Source organism: Gadus morhua, chromosome 2, assembly GCF_902167405.1.
Source record: "Gadus morhua chromosome 2, gadMor3.0, whole genome shotgun sequence".
Classification (NCBI taxonomy): domain Eukaryota; kingdom Metazoa; phylum Chordata; class Actinopteri; order Gadiformes; family Gadidae; genus Gadus; species Gadus morhua.
The window spans coordinates 25509147-25528603 of NC_044049.1; the positions used below are offsets into that span (position 1 = coordinate 25509147).

The 19457-nt window shown below is 43.9% G+C and overlaps 1 protein-coding gene across 3 annotated transcripts; it reads right to left on the reverse strand.

Annotated features, from left to right (window-relative positions):
• Positions 1 to 683: 683 nt before the first annotated feature.
• LOC115532980 (sodium- and chloride-dependent GABA transporter 3) lies at positions 684 to 16483 on the reverse strand. Of its 3 annotated transcripts, none has more exons than XM_030343125.1 (15): positions 16432 to 16483; positions 15908 to 16329; positions 8582 to 8716; positions 8052 to 8189; positions 7777 to 7888; positions 7313 to 7445; positions 6086 to 6220; positions 5488 to 5591; positions 5003 to 5127; positions 4615 to 4727; positions 4303 to 4440; positions 3876 to 3978; positions 3170 to 3270; positions 1590 to 1760; positions 684 to 1238 (listed from the first exon to the last, which is right to left on the reverse strand). In XM_030343125.1, exons 2-15 carry the CDS (start codon positions 16020 to 16022, stop codon positions 1140 to 1142), a joined length of 1722 nt encoding a protein of 573 aa, XP_030198985.1. In that variant the 5' UTR covers positions 16023 to 16329; positions 16432 to 16483; the 3' UTR covers positions 684 to 1139. The 3 variants fall into 3 exon arrangements, 2 of the variants coding, with proteins under 2 accessions (XP_030198985.1, XP_030198976.1); XM_030343116.1 differs by lacking the exon at positions 16432 to 16483 and adding an exon at positions 15413 to 15474 and having other exon boundaries at positions 15908 to 16033; XR_003974131.1 differs by lacking the exons at positions 684 to 1238; positions 16432 to 16483 and adding an exon at positions 15413 to 15474 and having other exon boundaries at positions 1631 to 1760; positions 3850 to 3978; positions 15908 to 16033.
• Between the last annotated feature and the right edge of the window lie 2974 nt (positions 16484 to 19457).

The window sequence follows — 19457 nt, forward strand, 5'->3', positions numbered from 1 at the left end:
TAAACACTGTCAACAATGTAAATTTACTCGCTCACAGGATTACTTGTTATTTATGTATACCTTTATGTTTGTGTTTAATCTTTTTTTTCAGGGTCAGCCCAGCAAACGGAGGCTTTTGTGCACCTTAGAGTGGCGCACAAACATTTGTTTACCGGTGGAAGGGATACTGCCACTATCAGTGAGAAGCTCTTGCGGGATCCAATGTTGTCAAATAAATGCACCACCGATCATTTGAAATGTTTGTAATTCGTGATGAACGTATATAATTGTATTTTATATTGTATACTTATGTGTTCAAAGCACTGGTAGATTGTAGTCAGGCCTATATATGAATGAATGAATCAGATCAGTTAAATAATATATCCAAATAAATACATGTTTATCATCACTTTCTTTGTCTTTTTTCCCCTGCATAATAGCAATCAACCATACTGTAAATGTGATGCATGAATTAAGTTCTCACACAATTTCACTTAGTTTTTTTTTTAATAAAGACGTTTCGATCAACCGCAACAAAGCTTTTGTGACTTCCTCAAAGAGGCTCCATGCGAAGGAGACATGACCACATTCATAACAGACAAAAGTCAAATAAATATCGATCAGCTTGATTGCTCCCATGTTTTATTCATAAACGCACATGTGTTTACATGCGGCAACGCAGTATTAAAAAGCGGAAGCGCTTCCACACTAGCAAGTCGTTCCAAAGTCAGAACGTTACAAACGCTAGGAAGCACTCGAGCTAGCACTCTAGTCTCATCTCCATAGGACGCGACTAGCAAGGACGCGTCCTAGCAAGGCTGCAGCCTTCACATTGGGAGACAGCCAGGATCTCCCCTTGCAGTTGAAAACTTCTGAGGCATTAAATATGACCAGTGAAAAAGTAACTTGTAACTAGTACTCCGAGTAGGTTTTAAAAAGAGTACTTTGTACTTGTACTTTAGTAGATTTTAACTACAATACTTAGAATTGAGGAAGATTTCAGTGATGTAACTGTGCCATGAATAGTTATTTTCATTAAAAAATATTATTATTAATTTCTAAATGGGAAAATGTGTTTCATTTACATATTTTCATAAATGATGAACATGGTCTTATTATAACAATGATCTTATTGCTATGCATAAAAAATGGGGGTGAACTTATGACTTCATCTCGGTTTGGAATGGAAGGCCTGCTGAATAATCCTGCGGTGTGATGCCTGTGGCGCCCTCTACAGGCCGACAGAGGATACACAGGCGCTGTCGGGTAAAGGGAAGAAAAAAAGTCAGTGAAAAGATTGGTGATACACTTGTGGTTGGTTTCAATGGGAGTGATAATAAAATAATTGTAAATAGGTGTACATATGAAGACATCGTACTGACTTATATGTAACAAAACGGAACTATGGAATCGTATTTCTCAATCGCATAAGTGATGACGCCCTCTGCTGCTTGTGTGATTTCATTTGTTGATTCGTACCATATTATAGTAGTATTATTTGGTATTGTTTGCTACATCAAAATCTATTAGCACCTGCTGTAAACAATCAAGCCCCCCCCCCCCGTAGCTCCCGCAATCATAATTATTTTGGCGCTGCTACAGTCACTTACCTCGCGCAGGCTACCCTTTGTGCGACATATATTCAGTATCGCCCAAACAGGCATCATGAGGACCGAGGAAAAAGCCATGACCCATCCCAGACCATAGGACCAGCCGGGGAACTGGTGGCCCCGGTTCGACGTCAGCGGTTCGTTCTGCACAGCATAGTGAATGAAGCTAGCCTGAGGGATAAGAGCGTGTATCGTTTATTATGAATCCCAAAAATATAATTTCATTTATGCTCCTCTACTCCAGGGGTTGGGAAACGTTGGCCGTGCCATACACAATTGTATGGCAATTGTATTGTAAAAGTATTTATCATTAAAAAATGTCAGGAGAAATGTTGATTCATTGCAAATAAGACGTGAGCATTTACGCTAGAAACAAGCATACTTTGCAGTATTTCCTTTTCTTGCATTACATTATCTACTGTAATTGTAGATTATGGTGAATAAATGTCAACGATAATTTTTTAATGCATTTACATTTATGCAACAATTTATATAACAAAATACAATGTCATTTTGATACTGCAATCCATGTTCAGCCTGGTTTATCGATCGTATGCAGTCCCTGAAAGAGCCAGATAAGAACCAGGAGCTTCTGACCCTGCCTTACTGGTGTTGAGTTAATATCACAGAATTTCATCTAATCTCAGTCTTTTGTTTAGGCGCACTGCTGTGGGTATTGCTCGTCTCCCGAAGGCCAGAGTACAACGTGTACTACATGTGAATGTTAACTTGATAAGACAGAGTATATTGTGTCATGTATACTATGTGGCAGTTGATTGAGACGCAGTCGACTTAGTTGCAAAACCATTGCATTGCTCGACTGGAACGGTCCATTACCAGTCCGTCCATGGCAGGGGGGGGGCGTTCTCCCCTGTAAGCCCACTCTGCGTCAGGCGGGCAAGATTGGCCAGGGCCTTGGCAGGCTGAGTGGGGTGGCATTCCCATGAATGGAATGTTGTAGCCCTAGCCGGGATGCTATGTCCAAAGTGGGCGAGGACGGCAGTTTTGAGGGTAGCATAATTAGCAGTGTACCCTGCTGTCAGATCTCGACAAACACTCTGGGCTCCCCCACCCCCACCCAGAAACGATTCAAGGATCTGACCTCGGTTTGCCACTGGCCACTATTCCCGGGTGGCCGTTGGATCGAAAAGTTCTAGAAAGGTCTCTACGTCTTTTCAGCAGAGGGCTAGTCAGTACCTCCGGGGGAGCTCTAGTCGACTGGCCAGGAGGGGCGATTCTCTCTCCACAACTATGTTGGCCACATGTTATCTCTGGGTGGTCTAAACAGAGCATGGATGGAATGCTGCTGATCTGAACTTGCCTGGTACTTGCCATTGCTCGGAACTTGCCATTTATCGGGTTAGTCAACAATACAAATGTGAAGATGCATAGCCCTAATCTTACCCTGATAAGCACCTGAAGACCCTGCGCTGACTATTGTTGTCTTGTAGTGAAGTGAGTTCAGTTCTAGCCAATCTGTAGCCTCCTGATTAAGCCTGCAGCCATTGCCTCTGCAGCCGATTGGATAAAGCCTGCTTCTCTGCAGGGAGCCACCAGGGATGATTTAGGGTGCGTCTTACCAGGCAGAGCAGGGGGGTGATGTAGCGCCAGCAGAATTTGAAGAGAAGGCAAGGCCTCTGTCCACTCATGTCTTTGATGGCGTCACACATTCTGTCAGCGCCTGTCGGACACAGAACGCTCAGATGACGATGGTGATTATGATGAAGATTGGACAGTTGGCCTTACGAGTTCTCTATTTATTTTATTTCACAAGTGTTTAATGGCCAAGGGTCAGCCAGGTATAAAATGAAATCACAAGGATGCATATTCAAAAACGACACCCTACACATACAATAACGATGGTAAGGCGAGGACTTTTTTGCTTGAGGTTCAACCGCCTGCAGATTTCCTCAAAAGACAGACGAAAACAACTGGGAACCTTGGCAAATGAGATAAGGTTGCTGTTGGGGCTTCAGGGAAAGCGTTCCATGAGTAAGTAACAGAAGCTTTGCTCCCTTTAAAGCCTCAGACACAGCAGGAATACTTGCAAGGCCAAAGGTGGTGGATCAGTTAGATATTGCCTCTTCTACCTGTTCACCAAGTTTTTCACCCTGAGACTTATTCTTTGGTCACTTGGACTTCAAATCTTTTTATTGAGCAAAATGTATTGTTGATTGTGGCCTGTCTGATACGTAATGTTAATGACTGTTACTGCCTGCCTTTCCAAGGACACAGGATGATACAAATAATAGTTGATTACAGGTTATCCAGGGAGGTAAAACAGACCGAAGGCCCAGCCAACAGCGACACACTCAGCCAGGGCCACGCAGAGCAGACATGCTCCGTTGCAGCCATAGTAGTCCAGAAGCTGGAACACATAGATTCCTCCCTGGGGAAAAACCACAACATGTATTATTAACACAGGGTCTGACAGAGGTCGGTCTTTCTAGTGATTGATTTATGGATTGGTAGAGGAACAGACTCTTTTCACAAAATTGTCATCGCAGGACAAACACAGACGTAACTTATAACACTAATTGTGTGTCTGCTCCTTCTGTGTTCAGTACCAGGGTAATAGACGCGTCTCCACTAGTTTAGTCTACTACCAACATAAGGAGCATAAGGAGCAAATGCATGATTAGTGTTATATGGGACACATGTGTCTTTCCCTACAGGAAACCCTCTGTGAAACGATACTATGAATTGTCCGTGCCTCTGTGACGAGCAAGATCTGCAGGAGGAAGGAGACGAGACAGAAAACGGCGAGGAACATTTCCCTGCGCCACGGCTGCCTCATCTGCCCGGGGAACAGGTCAATGACGCTGGACGCAATGGTCTCCAGCCCACCAAACTGAGAGATGGGAGGGAGGTCACATCAGATGCACTGAATTCAATTACCGCTACGAGTTGAGTTGAGTGATGATTTAGCACAATGCAAAAGTGCTAACAAATGGAAAGTGAATGCCTGTCTGCTGTTTAACAGTAAACACATACTTGATGCAGTGTTGGAAGCTCTCGTTCTCACCAGTGAGTCCAGGCCCAGCATGATGAGCATGATGAAGAAGCAGACCGCCCACAACTGAGGAACAGGCATCATAGCCACAGCTTGGGGAAACGCTATGAACGCTAAACCAGGGCCTGCAGATGCATGCGCCCACACACACACACACACACACACACACACACACACACACACACACACACACACACACACACACACACACACACACACACACACACACACACACACACACACACACGGTAAGACTACCACAGATGGCTAAACCAAGACAACTAGATAAAGGTTTTGATGTTTTATATGGAATTTTCTTTCACACGTTCAGTTAGTATTGACTGTGTTTAGCGGTGACTGGCTATTTGTGCCATGCATGAAAACCAAACGGATTGTGTACCAGATTCCACCACATTGTCCATGGTGACACCCTGTTGATGTGCCATGAATCCCAGGATAGAGAAGACGGCAAACCCAGCAACGAAACTGGTGGCGCTGTTCAGAGCACAGAGCCAAAGACTGTCCCTAGCAAAAAGAACAGAAAACACAAAGACCACTCTAGGAGCAATATGTATGCTATCTTGAGTTGCATCTTGGACTGTCATCCCACGTGAATTGTATTTCCAATGTATTTGCACTAGTGCTTTGGCCTAGACCCCAGCATCACCAATGCATTTGCCATTTCTAAGCCAGAAATGTCCCATTGTTTCAGGGCGAGGAATAATTATACCAATTATTATTATAATTTGCATCATTATATAATTTTCTTCATTGAACATAAAATTATATCTCAAGGATAAAATTAGTATTACCTATGAGCAATAAGACTGTATGCAGAAACATCTCAACGGGGGGGGGGGGGGGGGGGGATTGGATTCATCTTACTTGTAACAGTTGTTATTCTTCTTGTTGTAGCTCCCCAGGGTGTTGATGGTGCCTGCAGCCACACCGTAGGAGTAGAACACCTGGCCTCCAGCCTCGATCCACACCTGATGCACATGTCAACGGTGAACGCAGAAATACCTCTGTCCCCCATGATGCACCTTGCCCACACGTTGCTTACTCTTCAATCACCAACGATGTCTGTAGATTCAAACCTTGGAATGCCGCATTCATCAACACATTTTTTACATACACACATTTACACGTGTATTTGAAGGGTTATAGCGATATCCGAATCACGCTCGCTCATCTTAATTTGTGTGTTTGCTTGCAGGTAAAAACCCTTAACAGATGACACATGACAAAGCAAAGGAGTTATGTAAACGCATACCGCTTAAACCACAGTTACCAAGCTATCAACATGATGAGACATGAATGAACGAATGAATTACTTCTTCATCTTAACGATGCTTTGAGAATGTGTTTTTCATCAGGGATACGTGTGTAGTTGTAGTTAGGGCTAGGGTTAGGGTTAGGGCTAGGGTTAGGGTTAGGGTTAGGGTTAGGGTTCAACCATGCTGGGGTGTTAAAGCAGTGGTACCTGCAGGTGTGTGAGGCGGGTGAAGTCTGGCCTCAGGTAGTAGACCACCCCCTGCCAAGCTCCGGGTAGAGTCAAGCCCCGGACCAGCAGGATGGCCAGCATCACGTAGGGGAACACCGCCGTGACATACACAACCTACACGCACACGCACACTCTCACACACACACACACACACACACACACACACACACACACACACATGCAGACACACACACACATGCAGGCATGAACGTACCCACACACACACACACATGTGCTTACATGCAAACAAACATGCAAACACACACACACACACACACACACACACACACACACACACACACACACACACACGTGCTTACATGCACACAAACACATGCATACACACACATTCCATAAGAACGCACACGTACACAGTGGAAACAAATAACTGGACCTCAATACCCACAATATTATACTGAGTGACGCCAGGTTTTGATTTGAAGTTATGCTTCTCCTGCAAGGGAGGTCTAACAGGAACACAGCCTCAGGCAGAACCTCATTGTCAGTAAATGCATGCAAAGGCATCTACAATACTATGTCATGTATGTGTACCTGTAACAACAAATATCCACTTGCACACCTATTGCAACTGAATCAAAGACAGAAATCTAGGGGTTATCATGGATTCAGATTTGCATTTCGACAGTGACATCAAATCAGTTACAAAATCTGCATATTATCACCTTAAAAATGTAGCAAGACTTAGAGGGCTCATGTCCACCGAAGACATACAAAAACTTGTACATGCCTTTATCACTAGTAAGCTTGATTACTGCAATGGTCTCCTTACAGGTCTCCCAAAACAAACTCTGAGGAAGCTTCCGCTTGTTCAGAATGCTGCTGCTAGAGTTCTAACAAAGACCAAAAAATATATTACACCAATTCTGAAATCGCTACATTGGCTTCCTGTAGGTCAGAGAATTGATTTTAAAATCATGTTGCTAACCTATAAATCCCTACATGGTTTAGGCCCAAAATATTTAACTGCTATGCTTCCACTACATAAGCCTTCTAGACCACTAAACGGACATAACGCATAACTAAACGCTGACTTGTATAGGACATGATATAGAATCACAGGCGGGGAATCGAACCAGGGTTCCCTACGAGGCGCCATCGCCTACCTCGCAACATCAACTCACTAGCAGGCTGAGCCTCATGAGAATAAGAAGAAGGATAAGAAGGATACTCTCATGTTGGACCGACCTTTCCAGTGGACTTGACTCCCTTCCATATGCAGAAGTAGCAGGCCAACCAGCAGGCCAGGAGACAGGCGCACAGCTCCCATTGGACGGCCCCCAACTCCTCGATCCCCCCGGACATGGAGAGCACACGCCTCCTGAAGGCGGCAAGGAAAAAGGGAGTGTTCTTTAAGGGAGTGTTCTTTAAGGGAGTGATCTTTAAGGGAGTGATCTTTAAGGGAGTGATCTTTAAGGGAGTGTTCTTTAAGGGAGTGTTCTTTAAGGGAGTGTTCTTTAAGGGAGTGATCTTTAAGGGAGTGATCTTTAAGGGAGTGTTCTTTAAGGGAGTGTTCTTTAAGGGAGTGTTCTTTAAGGCATGCATTGATATAATAACGTGGTCGATGGTACTAAAGAAGGGCAACATGACATGAACAACCATAATAAAGACCTTAGTATTCAGAAGGCAAGTATACATCATTATTGACTTACTCCCAGAACTCCATCACTGCAGAACTGATCGGCGCTTTAGATGTCCAGTTGCCACCCAATTCAGCGTAGTGTTGGCTGGTCATGTTCGGAGCAGTCAGCTCCACACAAGCGTCTGTTGTTGGTTGAATCATAGTATACTTTCTTTGTTTGAAATCCCCCATGTGTCAATTACAACCGTCAGGCAAACATGACAGAACTTTCTAAACGTTTCTCTGGAGTTGAAAGTAGCTTGAACAGATTGGAATTGATATTATCTCCGATAAATCCACACCGACCTGTGTTCCAGTCGTTGCTGCAAGTGGTCCATGGCAGCACGGAGGCAAAGGAGGAGAGCAGGTAGAAGAGCGAATAGGCCAATATAACCAGATATATTGTTGCAAAAACCTGGATCACAATAATGGCATAGCCAACACCTGAGGAGGGCGCAGATTGCTGTGTTATTCACGGCTACGGCTGAACAACATCGTGATGCAAAAACAACGGAAAAAACTGTTTATCAGAAGTACATGATTCCAACACTCAATGATGGATGAACAGGGAGGGAGCAGAGAGCTCTCTCTCTTAGCAACACTCCAATCAAACCTACATCACCTTTAATGGGATGGATCAAGTCCCGAGTTATATTACTGTATTGTACCTGATAGCTTTCTGTATAGGTTCCGCATTGATGAGTTTAGCTACTAAATTCTTGAATGGGGCCCTCCATGGAAAGACACTGGGAGTTTTAAACACTGGTAGTTTAAAACGCAAAAATGTCTCCACATAACGAAACATAACTTCACAATGAATTGGCTCTGTAGCGTACCCTCTACCAGCGGACATAGCTTCTTCCAGCAGGTGATGGTTCCCTCCTGGGTGAACTGGCCCAGCGCGTTCTCCATCAAGAAAAGGGGAACACCAGACAGAAGAGCTAACACACAGTAAGGCAGCAAGAACACACCTGTGAAGTAAAGAAACAGGAACCTTTTACACTGGGAAGAACTAATACTGGCACCATACTCATCATCACTTGTAAACATGTCATGTTTATGGCTACATGCACATTTTTTTGGGAGTTCTCAGAATTCTGAGATAAAGTCAGAATTCTGAATTATTTTATTCTCTCTTTTCCGACTTTAAACTCAGAAAAAAAAAAAGCAGATATGGCCCTAATGCTCTTCCATAGTATCGCCAGCTACTACTTTTATAACTTGAATACCTATATTTTAAATATCCAACTATAAAACTTTACATTTCAAAATTGAAGTCAATCGGAGGACAGTGAATTAACGTCAACTACTTCAGACTTCGCAACTTGGTAAATTCTTAAAGGGGACATTTTAGGAAAACAACACTTTTCCTGGGTTTTGGGGTGAACTCCACATGCGTGCAAACTTTGAAAAAGGTCCGTACATGATTTTTTGACTGAGATATGAATTTCTTAAAGTACCCCGCCTACAGTTACCAAACGAGCGAGTCAGTTTCGGCGCCCCCTCCTACGTAGGAATAGCCTGGCGTGCAACGCCCACCTACCTACTTCCGCTCAATTTTCATTTCACTTCAGTACTAGGTCTGGGTCTGCTTAATATGAATGCGTTCCATGGAAACCAGATTTCTGGGGGTCCAATCAGCGAACAGAGGGAGTGGCTGAGAACGATGACGTCTAGTTTGCGCGCCAGTTTCAGTTGTAGTCAGAGGCAAACAATGGAGAAGGATACGAAAGAAGCTATTCAGTCTGTTGTGGGATCGCTGCCGAAAATCGATCAATTAAAGCCGGAGCAAGAACAAGCTTTGCTGAGTTTTGTTGGTGGCCATGATGTTGTGGTGCTTCTCCCCACCGGGTTCGGGAAAAGTTTGATTTTCCTGCTGGCTCCGTTAGTGTTGAAGGAGCCGGTCCCGTCGCATGACATACGTCACGACCAAACGCTATGCGATTGGTTATGGCAGATCCAGAGTGGCACTGGGCAGATCCAATCATTTTAAAACTTCTACAGACACAATGAAGTACGATGGTCTGGTAGGACCAGGCTAACGTAGGACGGGGCCGGGGGCACATTTAAATATTACCTCCCACATCCCCCTCCCATGAGAGCATAGCTAAGATTTTGTGGCGAAGCGGACGAGCGCTGGGCGTTGATGTTTGAGCTCAGCGGAGGCCTGCAGCTCAGTTCCGGGAGTGCAATCCCCTTCTCAGACAGAGCTGCCGGACTGCCGACGAAGCTTCGGCAGCAGCAGCTCATTTGCTTAAAAGCTACAGACACCAGAAACAGCGCATTCTGAAGGGACTGAATCAGAGGGGAATAGCGGTTTGCAAGATATTTTCCTTAAAGCTATTTCCAGCAAACAGCTTAAAAAACACGTTTTATGGAACTCATATACTATGTTTACTTGTTGGGAAAACACCATAATATGTCTCCTTTAACTGTTAGATGTCTGGTTTGTGTGTGGCATCCCCCATTTAAATGGCTAGAGGCCAGGTGCTTGCTACATACACGGGTGTGTGCTTTGGCTAGAAGCACTCAACCATTAGCAAAAAGTGGTAGACTAATTACCACTTAAAAGTATTTGCAATTGAGCATACTTTCTGTAAGTACACTAACATACAATTTACATACACTAACATATAATTTACAATACAAATAAAGTGCACTGTTTATGAGTACACTGCAATACCACTTTAAAGGTCCCATTGCATGATTGGTTTTCTAACAGCCTGCCTATGGTCCCCCAGTGGCTAGAAATTACGTTCGGTGTAAAACGAACACTAGGTATCCTGCTCCGCCTTTGAAAAATGAAAGCTCAGACGCTCCGATTTTGAATTTGGCCCCATATGTTGTCGTAAGGTGGCAAGGTTACCTCCCCTTTCTCTGCTTTGCCCTTCCAGAGAATTTGGCCCGCCAATGAGACGATGAGCTACGACCGTGTGAGCGCAACATGTGTGTGTGTGTGTGAATATACACACACTGTAACGCAAGTGTTGTACACTTCTTTGTTATTTGAGATTCATAATATCATCCAGTGGCGCACAAAGCATTTGGCCGTGATAATATATTATATAGATATCTATATATTATATTATATTATTTAGATATAGAGCTCAAGGACTCCCGCCAGAGCACCCGGAGTGTTCTAGAATATTTGCAGGACACGGCCAAGAGCTGTGTGCGCCTCCGGATGATATTATGAATCCGAGCCAATCCCCCGCGATACATCCACTGTAAACACTTGCGCATGGTACCGTGGCCGCAAGCTGCACGGGGCCACACCCCCACCCTCCACCTTGACCAGTGGCGATCTTAGCCCTTTGGGGGCTCCAGGCGAACAGTAATTTAGGGGCCCCTGCATCTACCGGTCTATTGTACCTTATGTCGCATAATGAGATACTCCATACAAGGGATGAACAAAAGTCACTATCCTTCTTTCATGCAAATGTTAATTATCTATTTACAAATTGAGAATAACATACAAAACAATAAGATTAGTTATGTTGACACATTACACTGACTGTTAACCTTATGTCATCATTTACCTGAGGGTTTCCAGTAGGTCACAGCAGCTATATGCTGTGACCTACTGGAAACCTACTGATAGCTGCTTCCAGCTATCAGTATTTTTCCTGTGCTCTTCAGACCTTTCATGGTTGATTAGATGCATTGCAAGGTTATTCCAGTGTTTAAATCCTTCCTCACTCAGTTGTTTTTGTTTTCCAAAAAGGCAACAACAAAAGCAAAAAACACGGTCTGCACTTTCACTAGACTAACCAAGACCTGTTCACCCTCTCATCATTTTCCCTTACTATGTAATAGTATGCTTTTGTGAATCTGCGGCCCTTGGGCCAGAGTGCTTGGTCATCCACTAGAATATGTGTGCGCCTGCCCAAGACACAGCAGCTTGGGCCAGAGTGCTGGGTCATCCACAAGAATATGTGTCTTGCAGTCATTGTTATCGTTATTGTCATCAATTTCAATAACCGAAGTGGAAGAAGGAGAACTAGAACTGCAAGCAGTTATGCAGGGGTCCAAGAAGTGTGCATTTCGCCGGCACAACGCGACAAGAAATGTGCTTTTTTGTGTGCGTCTGACGATGTCGTGTGCAAAGTTTGGTGTCGATTGGTCAAGAAATGTGGGAGCAGTAGCGAAAAAACAGTTTAGCGGTTTTCGCGATTTTGCGAAAAAAAAATTATAGACGCAAATGGGCGTGGCCTATGCCAAAAGATGCAGCAGACTCCAGTGAATATGTGGGTACAAGTTTTTGACTGTGGGAGGTTCGGTGTGGAAGCTATAGCCCCAAACGTGTTTCTCCTTGGTATAGCGCCACCTAGAGGCCGGCATGTCTGAATTTGGTTATCTGAGTAGCGGTGCCGGACCTGGTTCTAGTCATGTAATTGGCGCGTGTGCACCATTTACGGTTTGGGCTGTGGACCCACTTTCAAGGCGGGAAGTATAATAATAGTAATAAGAACTAGAACTGCAAGCAGTTATGCAGGGGTCCAAGCAATGTGCATTTCGCCGGCACAACGCGACAAGAAATGTGCATTGCGCCAGCACAACGCGAAGCAAGTATTCAAAACGCTACCGTGAACAACCTGTGGATATAAAGGTTTTGACTGTGAGAGGTTCGGTGTGGGAGTTTCGGCCCCAAACGCATTTTCCGCTACCGTTTAGTCATCGACGGTTGGATCAAAATAGTTTTTACTGATTTGCAACGCGAAACATATATTCAAAACGCTACCGTTTCGTCAACGATGGTCGGATCAAAATAGTTATGCTGATTTCTTGTCGTGTGCGTCTGAAGATGTTGTGTGCAAAGTTTGGTGTCAATTGGGCAAGAAATGTGGGAGGAGTAGCGAAAAGTCAGTTTAGCTGTTTTCGCGATTTTGCATAAAGAAAATACTGACGCAAATGGGCCAAAAGATGCAGCTGACTCCAGTGAATCTGTGCGTATAACGTTTTTGACTGTGGGAGCTTCGGTGTGGGAGTTATAGCCTAAAACGCAGACATACAATGTCGTCGATTTTTGGCGCCGCCCTGTTGGCGAAATTTTCCAAAGACAATTTTCCTTTGCCAAATAACTCCCGCCCACATTATTAATTCTTGGCTATATTTTCTATATAGACTCGGGTTTGCCCCTTGATGGTTTCCTTATAGTTTGAAGAACATTCCTTGGGCCAATTAGAAGATATACAATTTCCTCGTTTATTGCGCGTTTATAGGGAAAAGGCAGTTTAGCGGTTTTCGCGATTGAAAAAAAAAATTATAGACGCAAATGGGCGTGGCCTACGCCAAAAGATGCAGCAGACTCCAGTGAATATGTGTGTATAAGGTTTTGAATGTGGGAGGTTCGGTGTGGGAGTTATAGTCCCAAACGCGTATTCCTTGGTATAGCACCACCTAGGGACCGGCGTGTCTGGATTTTGTTATCTGAGTAGCGGTGCCGGTGCTGGATCTAGTCATGCCATTGGCGTGTCTGCACCATTTACGGTTTGGGCTGTGGTACCACTTTTAGGGGGGGAAGAATAACAAGAAGTGTGCATTTCGCCGGCACAACGCGACAAGAAATGTGCATTTCGCCGCCGCCCACATTAATAATTCTTGGCCATATTTTCTGTATAGTCTCGGGATTGCCCCTTGATGGTTTCCCTCGAGTTTGAAGAACATTCCTTTGGCCAATTAGAAGATATACAATTTCCTCGTTTATGGCGCCCCCTAATGGCGAAATTTTCCGAAATTGTTATCGTACGACATTAAGGTTAGCACCAACATGTGTGTAAAACTTGGAGTCGATCCGGTCTGTAATTTTGGATTTTTTGGGATTTTGGATTTTCCACGTCAAATTTAGCTAATAAACCAATATTCAAAACGCTACCGTTTCGTCGTCGAAAGTCGGATAAAAAAACTGTCAGAGGGTTTCTATGCGTGTGCGTCTGAAGATGCCGTGTGCAAAGTTTGGTGTCGATTGGTCAAGAAATGTGGGAGAAGTAGGGAAAAAACAGTTTTGCGGTCTTCGCGATTTTGCGAAAAAAAATTCTACACGCAAATGGGCGTGGCCTATGCCAAAAGATGCAGCAGACTTCAGTGAATCTGTGTGTATAAGGTTTTGAATGTGGGAGGTTCGGTGTGGGAGTTATAGCCCCAAACGCGTATTCCTTGGTATAGCGCCACCTAGTGACCGGCGTGTCTGGATTTTGTCGTCTGCATAGTCCGAAGAGATCTGGATCTAGTCATGCAATTGGCGTGTCGGCACCATTTACGGTTTGGGCTGTGGTCCCACTTTTAGGGAGGTAAGTATAATAGGAAAAATCCTTACAAAAACAATAGGGATCCAACCTGTTGGCTTGGACCCCTAAAAATCCTTACAAAAACAATAGGGATCCAACCTGTTGGCTTGGACCCCTAATGAGCAATATTCACTACCAGTTGTGCATCATCTCCATCAGTTTGTTGACACACGTCATTAGCATCGCTGCTGGCTGAGCCAGAGCCACTTGGAATGAAAGGAGCAGTAACGTGACAGCAAACGACGTAGACGGCTGCTCTTGATCCGCCGACGGTCCCGCTAACACTGCGGTGGCTGTAAAAAAGCTGGATAGCTTTGGCAGCTTTGAAAGCAAGTCCTGCCTTTGGTCTTTCTTCTTATTTTTATCTGACCCGCTTTCGAAAGATCGCTTCATGTTTCACTCGATTTATGTCTCACTCGATTTCTCTCTCTCTCTCTTACCGCTTACTGTTTTGAATTTGACATCATTTCTGCATACGCGTGATGAGCGTGATGCGCGTAACATGGAATAGTCCATGTAGTGCGGACTGAAGGGGGGTGCACACGGAAAGATCGTCAAAATATGAGTAATTAGACATCCCGATGCTACTATTGTGAAGAGATTTTTATAAAAATAATAAATATGGGGACAAAATATATGCATTGGGGCATTTTGGGGGCCCCAAAAACCTTCTATGGGGCCTGGGGCTCCAGGCAAATGCCTGGTTTGCCTAATAGTACGGCCCGCCCCTGACCTTGACCCGCCTCTAAGAAACGGCCCGTTTGTGGAAAGCTTGTTGTGGCTGTAATTCTGCCCCAAGGCTGAACGTCTTTAAGTAATGTGTTAGGGGCCAACTAACACCTATATTGACCGAGACTCATCCCACCCAGGACATAACCTGTTTGAACTGTTGCCCTCTGGCAGGCGCTACAGGGCAAACAGATCACAAACAAACAGGCTAAAAAACTGTTTCTACCCCAGAGCTGTTATTTCTCTAAATAATGCAGAATTATAAATTATTCTATTATCATACCAATCTGACCTTTAAAATTGGCTGACATTTTAAAATATATACATTTGTTTGAGTTCTAAACATTATATATATATTTTTTTAAAAATAACCCTTTTTCTCATTTAGTTTTTGTTTTAAAAAGCATTATTAACTTATTTTGAGAGCCTCTACCCCAATTTCGCGGCACTTTGTGCAATGACAATAAAGACATTCTGATTCTGATATAAAACAATCCATAAAGTAGCATGCCATGGGACCTTTAAGTGTTGCAGAATTAGCATTTTTACTTTGAGAAGTTCATGTTTTCTTTTTAAAAGTACACGTCAAACAGACTTTAAACGAAGCACAAAAAGTAAAAGTATAATTGAAATAAATTATTTGTAATTCACCAAAGTACTTTCTGCAAAGGAAAACAGTTGATAACATCGGTGTACACAGACGCCGCTGTGATCTGGATCAATCCACAGTTCCACATTCCATTCAGGAACAAACAAAGGAAAAATGACTCTTCACTGGGACAGGACTAGTTCAAAGAATGAAAACATCCTGTACGTTTAAATTAGATTTAGCAATTAAGCAGACACGTTTATCAAAGGGACGTTTTTTAGTCTATACATTTCTAGGTGTTTGTCTTCCACCAGTCAATGGGACAGGTGGATGGCCTACCTATGGGAAATGGAACGACTTTTTGTCTTACTCTTAATTACCTTTTGGTTAATACATTTAATATTGAGGCAATTCCGGGTATGAGCACCACGTTTAACAACAAGATAAGCAGTAATACACAGTGTGCACTTGTACACCCAGTTCTGCCATGTGCCTTGTTTTCCGCAGGATTTAGTTTGAATGAGTTCTCCATTTTTCTCTTGGTGAAAGTTACTCACCTCCACCGTTCTTGTAGCACAGATAGGGGAATCTCCAGATGTTGCCCAGACCAACTATGTTCCCGGCCATAGCCAGAATAAACTCGCGCTTGTGCGTCCATTGCTCTCTCTCCATCGTTACTCAAAACAAACACAATAACACAAGACTGTTCACCTGACTACAGTAGGTCGATGTGCCGTGTTCAAGGCTGTTGCAGCTTTTCTTTTCATGCACAGTAGAACAAGAAATGTATGTGTTCCAAACAGCTTCAACAAATATTTAACTTAACGTGGGATGTGGAATGTGTTGCCTAACAGAAAGGATACAGGTTGCGTAGCTCCCAACCCAAAATAAATAAAGAGTCTTGGCCCCTTGTGAAAGTTGTTCCTCGGTAGATTCCTCTGGACACGCCTGACGGTACTGGGTGACATCCTCTTTAACCCTGGGCCAGAAGAAACGGTCTAAGATTCAATCCCTTGTCTTGTCCATGCCCAAGTGAGCCCCCTTATACATTGGAGTGTGCCATGACGAGGACTTTGCTTACGTAGGGACAGGGCACCATCCGCAGAATCCGGCACTTCCTCACAAGGGAAGCAGCTCAGCTTCTAGTCCAATCACTGGTCATCTCCCGCCTCGACTACTGCAACTCACTCCTGGCTGGACTTCCTGCCTCTGCGATTAAACCTTTGCAGCGCATTCAGAATGCGGCAGCACGCCTCGTGTTCAACCTACCGAAGTTCTCCCATGTGAATCCCCTCTTCCGGGACCTCCAGTGGCTCCCTGTAGTAGCTCGCATCAAATTTAAGACGATGGTACTGGCATACAAGGCAGTCGATGGAACTGCCCCTGCCTACCTCCAAGCATTGCTAAAGCCACACACCCCAGCTCGATCCCTCCGCTCAACTACCTCTGTTCTTGTCTTTATTACAGGTTTTATCCAGCTGAATTTGCATTCCTGTCAGAGTTTGCTGTTGTCATGACCCCAGTTGCCCAGGCAACTAACATCTTGCAAGCCGAAACAAATGTCCAGATGGGTTGGCTGTGTCACACCCAGGCCTGCCTTAACCTGCCATTGGGCCCTGGGGCTGAGGTTTGTTGAGGGGGGGGGGGAGGGGGGGGGGAAGGTTTGTTGACGGGGGGGGCCTGATGATAGGCCTCTGATCTTTATATGCCCCAAACAAAAAAATCACATTGTCTTGGGCCTTCACCGATCTGGGGGCCTATCATGGGCCAGTATAAAATATATATATATATTTTATTTTTTTTACTGCAGCTCATGATAGGCCCCCCGACCGGCGTAGGCCCTGGGGCTTCAGCCCAGGCAAGCCCATGCATTAAGGCGGCCTTACACCAAATTTGTACCGGGTGCCAAATTTGTACCGGGCACGTCATCCATTCCAAACCTGCCTGGCAACAGGCGATCGCGTCGAATGACGTAGGAAGGTTCAAGAACATTCGCAAACTCGTTCATTGAGTGGGACAAGACGGATAACACTTATTTTACAAATTTGATTAAACAATTAAATGCAATACAAATATAAAGTAAAAAAAAGTGTTATCTAGCGATCCGTTATCTGTATTATGTTATTTCGTCTTTGGCAACATGAGCGGGAATGTTTTCTGAAAACTGCCTGGCAACGGACAACCCCTTACGTAATCTGTTGTTCGTTGCCTGGCAACGGACAACTGATTACGTACCCGGTACAAATTTGGCAGCCGGTACAAATTTGGTGTGACAGCTGCGCCAACCGTCAAGCTTGATCCTGTCCAAGCTCCTGGACAGGATCAAGCTACCGCTGAAGTACTGCGAGCCCCTTGTCGATGCTTTGTAGGTGGGCATTGAGGATCACTTTGGCACTATGATGGAAGAACGCTACCATTCTGCTTCCAAGGTTCCGGACAAATTGGACACAGGAAGATGAGACAATCAAAATAGTAGTACAAATTAGTAGTACATTAGCCCTTTATTAGCCTGTATAAAGTCGTAATTTCCATTAAAATCATTATCTCTTATTGACAACGTCTTCATGTCAAATCTGTGGTTTTTGCCATGACGGGTTGAAACTATTATTATTGTTTATAACATACTCTTATGCTTCAGGAATGGACTATATCAAACGACACATTGAAGACCCCTCGTTGCAGTCCAGTGAGGTCAACAGGTCAAGCTCATCTGATGAAGACGACTTATTTTCTGGCTTGCGGGGTTCAAAGACACAAGACGGCGCAAAACAGCTAGATGTGTACTAGTCCTGTTGAGCAGATAACATTAGTATTTTCCAGCTGAGTGTAAGTTATCTGTTAGGTTAAACACTTTTGAGGATTACAGGATTATCCTTCAGCCCAAGAAGAGCAAGACTGAATGACTCCAAAAACCAACTACTTTTGAGGATAAAGTAAATATTTCTAACTTCCTAACAATGACTGCTTGATGCAAACCAGTTTAAGAAGGGAAAATGCTGTGGAGGGAAAAAAGCACAAGCACGGAAGAGAAGGGAGGGATGCTTTAAAGGGGATACTTGATCTGTTTTTTTGTTTACAAAGAACTGTTTTGTATGGTGCTCTTATCACTTTTGTTTTTACATAAGAAATACTTGTATGATGGGGGGTATTCCAAGTAGCTGGTTATGAGCAGCGTTGGGGTAGTTACTCAAAAAAGTAATTAGTTACTTATTACTAGTTACTTCTGTAAATTGTAATGAGATTACTTTACTAGTTACTGCATTTGAAAAGTAACTTCAATACTTATTACTTTACTTTCCCGTTTCTTAATTTACTGTAGATACATGTCTGCACAAAGAAATGCCTCACTGTAAAATCCACAACAACAGGATAAAGTAGGCTATGGTGAGGTCAATCAGTAGCAACACACAAGTTTCAAAACACAGGCTTTGGGAAACATGAGAACAAATATTGGTCAAGGAAAAATATAAAAAGGTCACTTTATCCCATACAATTAAAACAGAAATGCACTTAAGCGGCGTTGACTAGAAGTGGCTCGGTCGCGAACGAATCAGTGTGAATGAAGACGAACAAACAAAACTGGTTCTCTCTCTCGTTCGTCTCGTTCGTATTGTTCGTTCTCAGACTCGACTCCTCCCAGACCCACTAGTCGCTGACTCGCTGGCAGTTCGTTCACTCACTGTGTGAGTGGTGAAGAGGGACCGACTGAGAGACGTCACAACTCACGAGAGCCAGCCAATCGTATGCTGTTCTAGGACTGAGTCTAAGACGCTCTCATTGAATTTTAGCCAATTAGAGACAGAACTCAACCGGTTTCTTGGGGTAAAAGAATCAAATGGGCTTAGTGAGCGAGCCATCAATTATTCACATTGGCCATCTGTTGCATGGACGTATTTAAGGATACATTGTACATATTTATAATTCGAAGTTCGTCCCAGCCTTTCTACCACAGAGCCTAAATAAAAATATATATAGTCATTGAAAGATAGTTGCTAGAAGTTGCTTCAAAACAAACAAAATCTTTACTATTCATGCGATTTACTTGCCCTCTTGTTTTGTAGTCATTCTGTAATACACTTCTTCAATCTTACAAATCAATGCAAGGAT

Coding starts and splice junctions, on each gene's coding strand:
- LOC115532980 (XM_030343116.1), bottom strand. CDS start 16,008: ATGGACGCACAAGCGCGAGTTTATTCTGGCTATGGCCGGGAACATAGT. Junction 7,889..8,051: donor CAGCAACGACTGGAACACAG/GTCGGTGTGGAT, acceptor AACCAACAACAG/ACGCTTGTGTGGAGCTGACT. Junction 1,239..1,589: donor CAAAGGGTAGCCTGCGCGAG/GTAAGTGACTGT, acceptor TTTACCCGACAG/CGCCTGTGTATCCTCTGTCG.